Consider the following 15,222-nt stretch of genomic DNA (forward strand, 5'->3'; position numbering starts at 1 on the left):
AGAGAGAGACAGAGGGGCAAGATACAGAGGGGGAGTTGAGAGAGACAGTTGAGAGAGAGAGAGAGAGACAGAGGGGTGAGATACAGAGGGGCAGTTGAGAGAGACAGTCGAGAGACAGACAGAGAGAGAGAGACAGAGGGGCGAGATACAGAGGGGGAGTTGAGAGAGACAGACGAGACAGAGAGAGAGAGAGAGAGAGGGGCGAGATACACAGGGGGAGTTGAGAGAGACAGACGAGAGAGAGAGAGAGAGAGAGAGACAGACAGACAGACAGACAGACAGACAGACAGACAGAGACAGAGAGAGAGGCGAGATACAGAGGGGGAGTTGAGAGAGACAGACGAGAGACAGAGAGAGAGTGACAGACAGAGAGACAGAGGGGGAGTTGAGAGAGACAGAGAGGGAGAGAGAGAGAGAGACAGAGACAGACAGACAAAGGGGCAAGATACAGAGGGGGAGTTGAGAGAGACAGACGAGAGAGAGAGAGAGAGAGAGAGAGAGAGACAGAGGGGCGAGATACAGAGGGGCAGTTGAGAGAGACAGACGAGAGAGACAGAGACAGACAGAAGGGCGAGATACAGACACCGAGTTGAGAGAGACAGATGAGAGAGGGGGGGGAGTTGAGAGAGACAGAGGAAGAGAGAGAGGCGAGATATAGAGGGGGAGTTTAGAGAGACAGATGAGAGAGAGAGAGAGAGACAGAGGGGCGAGATACAGAGGGGGAGTTGAGACAGACAGATGAGAGAGAAAGAGAAAGAGAGAGAGACAGAGCGGCGAGATACAGAGGGGGAGTTGAGAGAGACAGATGAGAGAGAGAGAGAGAGAGACAGAGGGGCGAGATACACATGGGGAGTTGAGAGAGACAGACCAGAGACAGAGAGAGACAGAGAGAGACAGAGGGGTGAGATACAGAGGGGGAGTTGAGAGAGACAGACGAGAGACAGAGAGAGAGAGAGAGAGAGAGACAGAGGGGCGAGATACACAGGGGGGAGTTGAGAGAGACAGACTAGACAGAGAGAGACAGAGAGAGAGAGACAGACAGAGGGGCGAGATACAGAGGGGTAGTTGAGAGAGACAGACGAGAGAGAGAGAGAGAGAGAGAGAGAGAGAGAGATAGACAGACAGACAGGGGCGAGATTGAGAGGGGGAGTTGAGAGAGACAGAGGAGAGAGAGAGACAGAGAAGAGAGAGGGGGGTGAGATACAGAGGGGGAGTTGAGAGCGATAGAGGAGAGAAAGAGAGAGAGAGAGAGAGGGGCGAGATACAGAGGGGGGGTTGAGACAGACAGACAAGAGAGAGAGGCGAGATACACAGGGGGAGTTGAGAGAGACAGATGAGAGAGAGAGAGAGACAGAGGGGCGAGATACACAGGGGGAGTTGAGACAGACAGATGAGAGAGAAAGAGAGAGAGAGAGAGACAGAGCGGCAAGATACAGAGGGGGAGTTGAGAGAGACAGACAAGAGAGAGAGAGAGTGAGAGAGAGAGAGAGAGAGAGAGAGAGACAGAGGGGCGAGATACAGAGGAGCAGTTGAGAGGAGACAGACGAGAGAGACAGAGACAGACAGAGACAGACAGACGGGCGAGATACAGAGACGGAGTTGAGAGTGACAGACAAGAGAGAGAGAGAGAGAGAGGTGAGATACACAGGGGGTGTTGAGACAGACAGACGAGAGAGACAGAGAGAGAGAGAAAGAGAGAGAGAAAGACGGGGAGTTGAGAGAGACAAAGGAGAGAGAGAGAGGCGAGATTCAGAGTGGGAGTTGAGAGAGACAGATGAGAGAGAGAGAGAGACAGAGAGAGAGGGGCGAGATACAGAGGGGGAGTTGAGGAGAGACAGATGAGAGAGAGAGAGAGAGAGACAGAGGGGCGAGATACAGAGGGGGAGTTGAGACAGACAGATGAGAAAGTGAGAGAGAGAGAGAGATAGAGGGGCGAGATACAGAGGGGGAGTTGAGAGAGACAGACCAGAGAGAGAGAGAGAGAGATAGGGGCGAGATACACAGGGGGAGATTGAGAGAGACAGACGAGAGAGAGAGAGGGGGGGGGAGTTGAGAGAGACAGAGGAGAGAGAGAGAGAGAGGCAAGATACAGAGGGGGAGTTGAGAGGGACAGATGAGAGAGAGAGAGAGAGACAGAGGGGCCAGATACAGAGGGGGAGTTGAGAGGGACAGATGAGAGAGAGAGAGAGAGAGAGAGACAGAGGGGCGAGATACACATGGGGAGTTGAGAGAGACAGAGGAGAGAGAGAGAGAGAGAGACATAGGGGCGAGATACAGAGGGGGAGTTGAGACAGACAGACGAGACAGAGAGAGACAAAGGGAGAGAGAGAGACAGAGCGGCGAGATACAGAGGGGAGTTGAGAGACACAGACGAGAGAGAGAGAGAGAGAGAGAGAGAGAGGAGAGAGAGAGAGAGAGAGAGAGAGAGAGAAGAGGGGGGGGGCGAGATACAGAGGGGGAGTTGAGAGAGACAGACGAGAGAGAGAGGGGGGGGGTAGAGATCCAGAGGGGGAGTTGAGAGAGACAGATGAGAGAGAGACAGAGAGAGAGAGAGAGAGAGAGGGCGAGTTACAGAGGGGGAGTTGAGAGAGACAGACAAGAGAGAGAGAGAGAGCGAGAGAGGACGGGGCGAGATTGAGAGGGAGACTGGAGAGAGACAGAGGGAGGAGAGAGAGAGAGAGAGAGGGGCGAGATACAGAGGGGGAGTTGAGAGGAGACAGACGAGAGAGAGAGAGAGAGAGAGAGGAGAGGAGAGAGAGAGAGAGAGAGGCGAGATACAGAGGCGGAGTTGAGAGAGACAGACGAGACAGAGAGAGACAGAGAGAGACAGAGGGGCGAGATACAGAGGGGGACTTGAAAGAGACAGACGAGAGAGAGAGAGAGAGAGAGATGAGAGAGAGACAGAGAGACAGAGAGACAGAGAGAGAGAGGGGTGAGATACAGAGTGGGAGTTCAGAGAGACAGATGAGAGAGAGAGAGAGAGAGAGAGGGGTGAGATACAGAGGGGGAGTTGAGAGAGACAGACTAGAGAGAGAGAGAGAGAGCGAGAGAGGGCGAGATACAGAGGGGGAGTTGAGAGAGAGAGAGAGAGAGAGAGACATAGGGGCGAGATACAGACGGGGAGTTGAGGCAGGCAGATGAGAGAGAAAGAGAGAGAGAGAGAGACAGAGGGGCGAGATACAGAGGGGAGTTGAGAGAGACAGACGAGACAGAGAGAGACAGAGAGAGAGAGAGAGAGGGGGCGAGATACCGAGGGGGAGTTGAGAGAGACAGACAAGAGAGAGAGAGAGAGAGAGACAGAGGGGCGAGATACAGAGGGGCAGTTGAGAGAGACAGATGAGAGAGACAGAGAGAGACAGAGACAGACAGACGGGCGAGATACAGAGACTGAGTTGAGAGATACAGACGAGAGAGGGAGAGAGAGAGAGACAGAGAGAGGGAGTCGAGATACAGAGGGGTAGTTGAGAGAGACAGATGAGAGAGAGAGAGAGACAGGGGCGAGATACAGAGGGGGAGTTCAGGCAGACAGATGAGAGAGAAAGAGAGAGAGAGAGAGACAGAGGGGGAGTTGAGAGAGACAGACTAGAGAGAGAGAGAGAGAGAGAGAAAGAGGGGCGAGATACAGAGGGGGAGTCAGAGAGACAGACGAGAGAGAGAGAGAGAGAGAGAGAGAGAGAGAGTCGAGAGGAGTCAGAGAGAGAGAGAGAGTGAGAGACAGAGGGGTGAGATACAGAGGGGGAGTTGAGAGAGACAGAGGAGACACAGAGAGAGAGAGACAGAGGGGCGAGATACAGAGGGGGAGTTGAGAGAGACAGAGGAGAGAGAGAGAGAGAGAGAGAGAGGGGTGAGATTACAGATGGGGAGTTCGGGAGAGACAGACCAGAGAGAGAGAGAGAAAGCGAGTTTCAGAGGGGGAGTTAGAGAGAGAGAGAGAAGAGAGAGGAGAGAGAGAGAGAGAGAGACGGGGGCCAGATACAGAGGGGGAGTTGAGACAGACAGACCAGAGAGACAGAGACAGAGACAGAGACAGAGGGGCGAGATACAAAGGGGGAGTTGAGAGAGACAGAGGAGAGAGAGAGAGAGACAGAGACAGAGGGGCGAGATACAGAGGGGAGTTGAGAGAGACAGACGACAGAGAGATAGAGAGAGGGGGGGGCGAGATACAGAGGGGGAGTTGAAGAGAGACAGATGAGAGAGAGAGAGACAAAGGGGCGAGATACAGAGTGGGAGTTGAGAGAGACACAGGAGAGAGAGTGAGAGAGAGAGAGACAGAGGGGCGACGATACAGATGGGGAGTTGAGAGAGACAGACGAGAGACAGAGAGAGAGAGAGAGACAGAGGGGCGAGATACAGAGGGGGAGTTGAGAGAGGAGAGAGAGAGAGAGACAGAGAGACAGAGGGGCGAGATACAGAGGGGGAGTTGAGAGAGACGGGGGAGAGAGAGAGAGAGAGAGAGGCGAGATACAGAGGGGGAGTTGAGATGAGACAGACAGGAGAGAGAGAGAGATAGAGAGACAGAGGGGCGACGATACAGAGGGGGAGTTTAGAGAGACAGAGGAGAGAGGGAGAGAGAGAGAGGTGAGATACAAAGGGGGGAGTTGATAGAGAGACAGACGAGAGATAGAGAGGGGGGGGCGAGATACAGCGGGGATGTTGAGAGAGACAGACGAGAGAGAGAGAGAGAGAGCGAGAGAGAGAGAGAGAGAGAGAGAGAGAGAGGGAGGAGAGAGAGAGGGGCGAGATACAGAGGGGGCGTTGACAGAGACAGACGAGAGAGAGAGAGAGAGAGAGAGAGACAGACAGACAGACAGACAGACAGACGGGCGAGATTCAGAGAGGGAGTTGAGAGAGACAGAGGAAGAGAGAGGGAGGGACTAGATACAGATGGGGATTTCAGAGAGACGAGAGAGACAGAGAGAGAGAGATACAGAGGGGCGAGATACAGAGGGGGAGTTGAGAGAGACAGACGAGAGAGGGGGGGGAGTTGAGAGAGACAGAGGAAGAGAGGAGAGAGAGAGAGAGAGAGAGAGATAGACAGGGGCGAGATTGAGAGGGGGAGTTGAGAGAGACAGAGGAGAGAGAGAGAGAGAGAGACGAGGGGCGAGATACAGAGGGGGAGTTGAGAGAGACAGACGAGAGAGAGAGAGAGAGAGAGGAGAGAGAGAGAGAGAGAGAGAGAGAGAGAGAAAGAGGGGCGAGATACAGAGGGGGGAGTTGAGAGAGACAGATGAGAGAGAGAGAGAGAGAGAGAGACAGAGGGGCGAGATACAGAGGGGGAGTTGAGACAGACGAGAGAGAGAGAGAGAGAGAGAGAGAGAGAGATACAGACAGACAGACAGACAGACAGAGGGGTGAGATACAGAGGGGGAGTTGAGAGAGACAGACCAGAGAGAGAGAGAGAGAGAGAGAGAGAGAGGGGCGAGATACAGAGGGGGAGTCGAGAGAGGACAGACGAGAGAGGGATAGAGAGAGAGAGAGAGAGAGAGAGAGAGAGGAGAGAGAGAGAGAGAGAGAGAAGACTGACCAGTCAAAACTGCAGCGAAAAGAAAACCAGCTTTCAAGATCAGGCAGACCAAGGGTTCAAATCCCAGCTCTGCCCCCTCCAGGCCAGTGACCTTCAGGGGGTCACTCCACTCTGTGGGACTCCATTTCCTTAACGGGAAAATGGGACTCCTCATACCTGCCCTGTAAGAACTGGAAAGCATGGTCACAGGGGTTCTGGCGCCCCCCGGACTGTGATAAGTGGTAATTTCCTCTATTCATTGTCATGAGGGTTGATGATAGTGATTCATTAGCAGTTTGGGCGGGTGACAGAAATCTCACTCTTTGCCTTTGGTTTGCCTAAATCACTGCTACGTCTGTTTGATTCTTTGGGGGCAATCCCCCCTCTCTGTGAGCAGTGACTTTTCAAGGCCCCATCAGTGACCCCAGCCCCAGGAGGGTCGTCCCTGTGATGGGCCTCTCATCTCTCTGCCCTCAGTGGGACGGTCGGCCACGCATGCCCTGGTCCTGGCCCAGCTGATCTGCTCAGGCGCCCGGCGGGGCATGCACTGGCTTTATTGTGCCCGTCCGGAGGCCTTGAGGACCACACGCCGCTGCCAGGTAAGCCCACGCTGCTCCCTCAGGACCCTGCCAGGAGGAGACCCTCCCAGGCCTCCTTGTCTTGGGGGCCCTAGAGGTCCACGGGAGAAGCTGAGACACGTCCCTCCCTTGATCAGGGCGGGGGTCCAGTTGGACAGACTTGGTGCTACTGGCTGGCTGGTGACCTTGAGCCAGAATAGAGAATCTTCCTGGCCTCAGCTCGCTCACCTGCAAAGCAGGTGTAGGTAAACAGCAAGTGTCACAGGCTGCTGGGAGCTGGAATGCATGCGCGACACCTGGCACATAGCAAACGCTCAACTGGGGGGGTTCTCATCTCCATGTCCTTCCAGGAATCACTATTGGGGACATCGGGCCCAAGATGAGCTTTGATCAATTGGACAATGGCTTCCTGCGACTGGACCGTGTGCGAGTCCCGAGGGAGAACATGCTGAATCGCTTTGCCCAGGTCAGGAGCCTGGGGAGGCTGGGGACCTGCACTGCCCGGACAAGGGACCTGTGTTTTGTGCAGACTGCTGCTGGCTCGGGTCCTCCTCCTTAGGGCTGGGTTTGGGCCACATACGCCCACCCAAAGAGGCTCTGGTGTCCCATAGACTGGGGTCAAACCCCAGCTTAGGAGCAGTGTGATCTCGGGCAAGTCATTTCGTCTCTCCGAGCCTCAGACTTCTCATGTGTAAATGCTCGTGACGTGGGATGGCAGAGCGATCGTGGGGGGTGGGGCTGGCAAGGCAGTCCCAGGAGAGGGACGGGGCTGAGGGTGATAGGCGTAATATTTACCCACAGTGAGGCCCGGACACAACCAGTCACCGAGCAGACGCTGGCCAGAGTGCTGGCAGAGTCCTGAGCGTCCCAGTTCTGCCAGGCGTTATCCCTTTACTTGTGGATGAGGAGGCGGCCCAGGGTGTCCCAGGCGAGGAGCTATGAACCAGGGCACTTGGGGAAGTGTCTAGTGAGCAAACACAGAAGCGTCTGGTACTTGAACATCCCGGCTGGCGGCCGTCTGCTCCAGATGAGGTTGAGGAGCGTTTCACCCGCCAGCTGTGCAGGCTCACAGTTCCAGGGGCGGGACGGGATGGGGGGCCTTGGCTCAGACCCCGAACGCATCCTTGTCCCACACAGGTCTTGCCAGATGGCACCTACATCAAGCTTGGGACGGAACAGAGCAACTATCTTTCCATGGTGGTGATGCGGGTGGAAGTTCTGTTGGGAGAGATCCTCCCCCAGCTGCAGAAGGCTTGCGTCGTCGCCATGCGCTACTCGGTCATACGCCGCCAGTCCCGGCTCCGGCCCAGGCAAGGGGCGCCCCAAGGCTGAGCACAGCAGACCTGCTACCTCTCAGTCCCACCGTGCCCCCCACCCCCGACGCCCCTGGGGTGCTGGGAGCAGGCATTTCCTCCCCACCACCCCCACACACATACACACACAAGTTTCCTGGATCTGGCCCCATCTGGCCATGTCGGTGGGGTCTCTCTGGCTCCCTCTAACCCAGCTGGCCCAACCTGTGTCTGGCCCCATCAGGCTCCGTGTGATTGTGTCCTTGGCCCTGTCCGAGTCCGACTTGGTCCGTACACCCGCGGCGGATAGAGTGAGTCTGGGTCAGCCAGACCATGACTGGCTGAGTTTGTTTTGTCAGGTCGTGTCTGGCAAAGCCCAACCGTCATCTCAGGCTGTATGTGGCAGAACTCATTCTGTCTGGCTTGACTGTGAGTACCTGACTGCAGTGTGTCGAAGTCAGGATGCCTTTCGTTGTGCTTGGTGTGTCTGGCCACCCCTCCCTCCACTCCCCGGCAAAGAATAGCAAGGACGGACCATATCCTCTGTTTTAACCTATGCACACGTGTGCGCACACACACAGGGTTTCCAGATACAGGACACTCAGCTAAATTTGAATTTCAGGTACACAACGAATAACGCTTTAGAATAAGCATGTACCAATGGACACCCCCCCACACCTCTGCAGGATGCAGCCAAATGGAGTGAGAATAGGATTAGAGGGTCACAGCACGACCGAACTTGTAGTTCTGACAGTTCTCATCCCAGCTCTGCTGACTGACCCTGGGCAAATCCTTTGCCCTCTCTGGGTCCCAGTTTCCTAACCCGTAAAGGGTGAGGTCAGCAGGACTGGAACTTGAGATCAGTCAGCCTGAGAGCCTAGGGTTCTCATGGCGGGGCTCAAGGGCCCAGAATGAGGCTGGAAGCCAGGCAAGCCTGCTGCACGGCTCAGCCACCTTGCCTTGTTGTCCCTCAGCTTCCTCATCTACAAAATGGGTGTGGCAGGAGCGGCCTTTCAGGGTGCCCTTGACGGTGGAATGCAGTAAGAGGTACCGGGCCCTTGGCCCCGGGGCCTTTCCTCTGGCAAACCTCAGCACCCTCAAGCTGGGCTTCAGGATCCGGGCCAAGGGAGTCTCTCTGGAGGACAGGGCTGCTGGGAAGAAGGCTGCTGCTATGTCCTGCTTGCAGCCCATTTGCCTGGGTTGCAGATGTGTTCCCAGGACAGTTATAAGAAGGACGTGTTGGGTAAGGAACTACTGCCCCAGAGAGGAGCCCCCGGGTTCCTGCCCTCTATGGGAGCTTCCCATAATCACACCCTCTTTCAACCCACAGTTACCGAATGGCCCATGTGTGCTGGACATGGTCGCAGGTACTGAGAACACAGCCATGGGCAAGGCAGAGATGCAGTCCCTTCCTTGGGGTTCCACCAGAGCCGAGCGCACGTCCTAAGAGTTATTGTTGAGGCTTGACGTATTTCCGAGCACATGGGCAGTGAAAGGTCACAGGGTCAAATCATCAGGGGTGCAGGGCCACTGCTCTTCACCTCAAATCCTTGGGACCAGCTGTGTTGCAATTCAGAACTTTTCGGATTTTAGGATAAGACAGCGGGTACGCTGGAATTCTGTAAACCTCCCTCGACAGGGGGCAGTACCCATAAGCAAACGTGTCAATATTTCTGCCATGAAACGTGTGGATTGTCATGTTAGGTGGGATTTTAAGAGGTTATTAATAGCCTCATGTCAGCTCAGGTCAAGTTTTGCAAAGAGTTATACAGAACTGTCTGTCTTTAAGGCTTTTATGGTGTTGGGGATACAGGAGGATGGACGTGGCAAGTAGCGATCTTCTAAATCTTCAGCTTCTTTTCCCCTCAGTGACCCAGAAGCAAAAATCCTGGACTACCAGACACAGCAGCACAAACTCTTTCCTCCGCTGGCCATGAGTTACGCCTTCCACTTCCTGGCAGTCAGCACCTTGGAATTCTTACAGCGCTCCTACAGTGCCATTCTGGACAGAGACTTCAGCCTCCTGCCTGAGGTACCTGCCGTCGGCTGAGGGGCAGGCACTGGGACGGTGGCTGAGGTCGCCCTGCTCGCTGGGAAGCAGCCACAGCCCTGCTCCCTTGGGCCCTTCCCGCCCCCCTCCTCCCCCAGCCCCCAACATCCCAGGGTATCTGGGTGATAACAAGCTTACTCACACCTGGCCCCCAGAGACAGCTACACAGATGTCAGAGGAAATAATCTATAGAGAACACAGGTCCACAATCCCTGATGTGCATCTGCCCTGAAAACTGAAAGTTGTTTGGAACTCATTTGGTGGCACAGTTTGACCTGAACTGACCTGATTTATCCCACAGAGTGTGAATACATTTTGCAGGAGGATTATTAATCCTGCTCAGTGTTTCATCACTAAGGCTGCCCCAAACCCCACGGGGGGTATCATATATAATCTACCTTAAATGGCCACTTTAACATGCTAAAATTCAAAAAATACTCGGATTCCTAAACATATCTGGCCCAAAGGTTTAGGATAAAACACTGTGGAAGTACATATATGCTCAGATTCAGTCTGTCCAGGCATGGTGTTTTATAAGCATGGCTTCATTAATCCTTCCAACCGTAGAGGAGGCACCATTTATATCCCCATTTTACAGATGAGGAAACAGAGGCACCGAGAGGTAGAGGGACACAACCTTTCTGTCAAGGACCTGAAAGTTCGAAGGATGGGTAGAGGCTTTCAAGAACCAAAAACTCAAATTAGACGCTGCCCAGCAGCTCCGCTATTGGGGCTGATATAACAAAATACCATAAACTGGTAGCTTATAAACAATAGAAATTTATTTCTTACAATTCTGGAGGCTGGGAAGTCCAAGATCAAAGCACCAGCAGATTTGGTGTCTGGCAGGGGCTTGCTTCCTGGTTCATAGATGGTACCTTCTCACTGTGTCCTCATATGGCGGAAGGGCTGAGGAGTCTGTCTCAGGCCTCTTTCATAAGGGCACTAATGCCATGCATGAGGGCTGCTCCATCCTTATGGCCTAATCGCCTCCCAAAGGCCCCCACCACCTCCTAATACCACTTGGGGGTCAGGATTTCAACATACGAATTTTAGGCAGACACATTCAGACCACAGCACCTTTCCACAACCCAGGAAGTGGGCTGACAGCGGGCACCCATCCTCACAGGCCAGCTTTCCAAAACCTCTGCTTGCCAGCAAAATCCATAACTCCTGGAGGATGGCGTGCCCAATCCAGGTGGCACCCTACTCCCAAGATCCTGGAGACACTGGCCAGGCCAGGTCTTCCTTGGTTCTTATTGCCCCGACAGCGACGTGGCCTAATTGTGTTACTGTGGGTGAGTCACGTAACCTCTCTGAGTCTCAGCCTTCTCATTCATAAAGTTGTGAGCTGAGGACACACTTCTTCCCTCACAGAGCTGTGCTTAGCACTCAGTAAATGCTCAGTAAGTGGGGAGTGAGGTTGTCACCGACGGCGAAGGGCCCCCTTACGCTGCCGGCCGCTCTTCCTGTCTGCACAGCTCCACGCGCTGAGCACAGGCGCAAAGGCCATGATGGCGGACTTCTGCATCCAGGGAGCCGAGATGTGCCGCAGGGCCTGTGGTGGACACGGATACTCAAAGCTGAGTGGCCTGCCGTCGCTGGTCACCAGAGTGTCGGCCTCCTCCATCTACGAGGGTGAGAACACAGTGCTGTACCTGCAGGTGGCCAGGTAAGGTCCAGACTGGCCCAGGCCTCTGCCCAGCCCCTCGGGACATGCCACGTTTCTGCTTGGGTCGAGGCTTCTGGCTGATGCCCACAAAGGGAGCAGACTTTGGGAAGCAGCATTTGGGGACTGTCCAGTTGCCACAGTATGTCTCTAATCTACCGGCTTCCCCTCAGTTGCACTGCTGCTCCAGCCAGGCCACCACCCTCTCACCTAGACAGCGGCCTCAGGCTCCTCCCTGGTCTCCTGCTGCTACCCTGCCCCGCTTCCCCCCAGGCAGCCAGAGGGATCTTTTCAAAGCCTAAAGATCACATCTTTCTCTTGCTTAAAATTCGTCAGTGGTTTCCCACTGCTCATAGGAAAATGCCACTCTCAGTACTGTGGCCTGCAAGGTCTCGCCTGCCTCCCCGCTCATCCTGCTCCCACACCCTCCCGCCTCTGCTCACTTCCGCCAGTCACACACTTCTTTCCCACCACGGGGACTTCGCACTTGCTTCTCTCCTACTCAAAACTGCCTTGTTTCCTTTGCAACAGTTTCATTACCTATAATTGTCTTTTTTTTTCTTTCTTTGGGTTTCCCTTTTTAGCTCTGCTTCCTAACTAGATCAGGAGTTCCTTGAGGGCAGGGGCCCCAGCTGCCTTGCTCACCACAGTGTCCCCAGGCTTGGCTCAAAGCCTGCATGCACGGGCTCCAACCTGAGGCAGGAAGCGATGGCCGAGTTGGCCTCCTCCACACGGGCGGTTTCTTCTCATCCCTCTTACGTCTGTGGGGTCTCGAGGCCGACAGAGCCTCTCACACTCACCTAATCTCAGGTGGCGAAACACGGCAAATGCTCCTCCATGCAGGGAGAAAGGAGTTCCCTGGCAAATATGATATAACATTTACTGGATTTTTTAAAAATATATAACATTTATTGGGGTTTTTTCCAAATTACAAAACGAATGCAATAGCATATATTAGGTACTTGGTGCCTAACACCGTGCCAAGTGCTTCCCAAATGTATCTCATTCAGTTTTCACAACCCTCCTACCAGGCGAGAACTATCATCCCCATCTAGAGATGGGCGCTTAGGAGGTGAAGCTACTTCTGCAGTAACACATGGGTCTCGGGGAAGCTGCATGGGAATCTGGGCTTGTCTGAGCCCAGATTCTGCAACCACTAGGTTATCAGAAGGCAGCAGCTAAGAGTCACCTATAATCCTCCTACTTGTGTTAGCATTCTTGCGTTTACCCTTTTTCAGCTAAGAAAATTTAATTTCCACACAGTCACTGTATAAGTCATCATAAATCCCCAAATCAGAAGATCTTGACAGAAAATATTCTGTTTGCTCAGATCTCAAAAGGGTTTATGTTCAGGATCTGCGAGTGTCTGCCCCAGCTCCACGGCTGTTTCGCTAGCGGCGTGCTTGCACAGGAGGATGGCATGAGGGGCTCTGGAGCAGGGGGTACCCATCAGGAGGACACGGCTGAGCCCTGGGTGATGGTAGCTCTCCCATGTGAAGCCTGAAGCCAGGATAAGCATGCCTATCTCTGGGAGTGAGGGGTGCTGGGCTGTCCCACAGAGCACCCCCACCTCTCACCTGCCTGCACCCTCCACCCCCATCCCCCAGGTTTCTGGTGAAGAGCTACCTGCAGGCTCAGGTGTCCCCTGGATCCGCATCACAGAGGTCTCTTCCTCCATCTGTCGAGTATCTTACCGCACCTGATCTGCCCAGGTGCGCAGCCCAGAGGGCAGCGGACTTCCTCTGCCCCGAGCTCTATACCACAGCCTGGGCTCACGCAGCAACCAGGTAAGCCAGTGCTAAGAAATCCGCCATCCCACCTGGGGGTAGGCTCCTTCCCAACTAGGACCTGTGGGATTTATTGGATGGACATTCGTATATACACACCACGCCACCTGTAGCCTCCTTAGTCCTCTCAGCTCCTGCCACCCATCAGCCATGGACCACCGTCATTTCCCCATCCTGGCCACAGCAGTAGAAGGACATCACCTCTCTAGCCAGTGAAAGGAATTTTAAAAATCCTTAGGTTCCTGTGGTGATTTGCAATACAACGTATGTACCTATATATAAATACTACAAATGTATCAACATGCAAATGCTAGTAAAGCAATATCCATGTTTGAAATATCCTATAATCTAAAAATAATTTTCAAAAATGTGACTACACGAAGGGTTTATTTCTAGGGTCTAGTAGGCTCCAGGGAACGTAGACAAAACCAAGGACTCATCTATTCTGTCATTCAACAAATCCTGTCAGGTAAATCGTGCAGGCTATGTCAGGAACGACCCAATACTCTAGGGGCTGGGAATGAAGATAGGTCCAGGTCAAGCACAGACACCACCAAGGAAAAGACAAAGAGATTTAACTATCTAAAAAGGAAATCTTCTGAACTCTGACCCAAATTAAAACACCAAAACCAAACTGGAATAACAAAACAAAAATATTTTCAGTATATAATAAGAGGTCTTATATCCCAAACTTGTGATCCCAGAGATGTTTAATAGTTATTTCAAGATCAAAAGCAACTTGGGATGTTCATTTATTTATTTATTCCAAAAATATTTATTAAGTGCTTACAATATGCCAGGCACTGTTCTCGGCACTAGGGATCTATCAATAAACCAGTCAGATAAAAAGCCCAGGCCTCAGAGAGCGAGCACTTTAGTTGGGAGAGCTGAGGAAGGAAAAATAAGATGGCTCAGGATCATTAAAATGCCGTGAGATTTCTCTTTGCTTGGAACTCAATGTGACATCTGCTTATCTGTTCCCTGGTGAAGCAAAATAAATATTGCCTCATAAACAGTTTGCTTTACACACAAATTCCAAGGGTCATGGGTGGATGGACAGGGAATAGAAAATAAAAGGGATTTGAGGTTAATAAAATGGCAAATGACTAATTTAGTGGTTTGGAGGACAAGCGTTGGTTTTGTTTTTGTTTCTAGGTCCCTTGAGTAGGGCTTGCAGCAGGCGGGTGACTGACAGGCTTCACTAGCCTTTGGAGAAAAAACATTCTCTTTGCTCAGGCCATAGGCAGTCATTCAACAGAATGGCCAGAAAACAGTGGCATCAGGATAGAATCTGCATTGGAAAGAGGGGACAGCTCCTGGCCTGTGGCCTTGAGGCTTCACAACACGGTGATTAAGAACAAATCCAGGCCAGGTGTGGTGGCTCACACCTGTAATCCTAGCACTCTGGGAGGGCAAGGTGGGAGGATTCCTTGAGCTCAGGAGTTGGAGACCAGCCTGAGCAAGAGTGAGACCCCGTCTCTACTAAAAATAGAAAAAATTAGCCAGGTGTGGTGGTGCACGCCTATAATCCCAGCTATTCAGGAGGCTGAGACAGGAGGATTGCTTGAGCCCAGGAGTTTGAGGTTGCTGTGAGCTAAGCTGATGCTACGGCATGGCACTTAGAGTTAGACTGTCTCAAAAACATAAATAAATAAATTTTAAAAAAAACAGTCCTATCATTTTAAAAAAGAGTAAAAAAATTAAAACAGATTAAGAAAGGAAACAAAAGAAAAAAAAAAGAACAAGTCCAAATTCTGACCTTGGACAAGTTAGTTAACCTCTCTTGGACTTCCCCACTGCAAATTAGGAATACCCGCCCTTAAAAGGGTTAAAGAGATAACGAGTATCAGGCACTTAGCTTTATGACACATAAGTGGTCGATAAATAGAAATTATGTCTATTTCTGAGGGACGCCAGGCAGCCCATCAGTTACATTTTCCACTCAGTCAGGAAGCTGAACCTTTTTTCCTTTGGTCTGCAGGCTCATAAAGGACTCGGTACATCAGTTACAGACCCTGACGCAATCTGGGGCGGACCAGCATGAGGCCTGGAACCAGACCACTGTCATACACCTCCAGGCTGCTAAGGTGAGCTGTCCGTCGGCTGAAGCTGAAAGGGACCCGTTTTGTTTCCCAGGCAGGCTACCCTGCTGGGAAAATCCAAGCTCTGTCATTATTCCCCAGCCCTGCTCGGCGGCCGCTGCCCTCATTTCACTTCCAAGGCTTTAGTCCAGGGTTATTTTAATTAAAGGACTTAACTCCAAAGCAACGTTGCTGGCAGCTCTTAGGGGAAAAGGTAATGAGGCAGTGTTATTGGATTTGCTTCAGGTTGTTCAAATATTTC

The 15,222-nt window shown here is 52.7% G+C and overlaps 1 protein-coding gene across 1 annotated transcript in view; it reads left to right on the forward strand.

Annotated features, from left to right (window-relative positions):
• The window catches only part of ACOX2 (acyl-CoA oxidase 2), a 54,471-nt gene that overhangs the window by 15,742 nt on the left and 23,507 nt on the right, over window positions 1-15,222 (forward strand). Inside the window, 8 exon segments of the mRNA XM_045530727.1 lie at window positions 5,981-6,051; window positions 6,054-6,102; window positions 6,432-6,547; window positions 7,219-7,391; window positions 9,243-9,405; window positions 10,905-11,095; window positions 12,700-12,879; window positions 14,861-14,966. Of these exon segments, the coding sequence (XP_045386683.1) occupies window positions 5,981-6,051; window positions 6,054-6,102; window positions 6,432-6,547; window positions 7,219-7,391; window positions 9,243-9,405; window positions 10,905-11,095; window positions 12,700-12,879; window positions 14,861-14,966 (1,049 nt within the window).

This window comes from Lemur catta, chromosome 18 (genome assembly GCF_020740605.2).
Source record: "Lemur catta isolate mLemCat1 chromosome 18, mLemCat1.pri, whole genome shotgun sequence".
In the NCBI taxonomy this organism is placed as follows: domain Eukaryota; kingdom Metazoa; phylum Chordata; class Mammalia; order Primates; family Lemuridae; genus Lemur; species Lemur catta.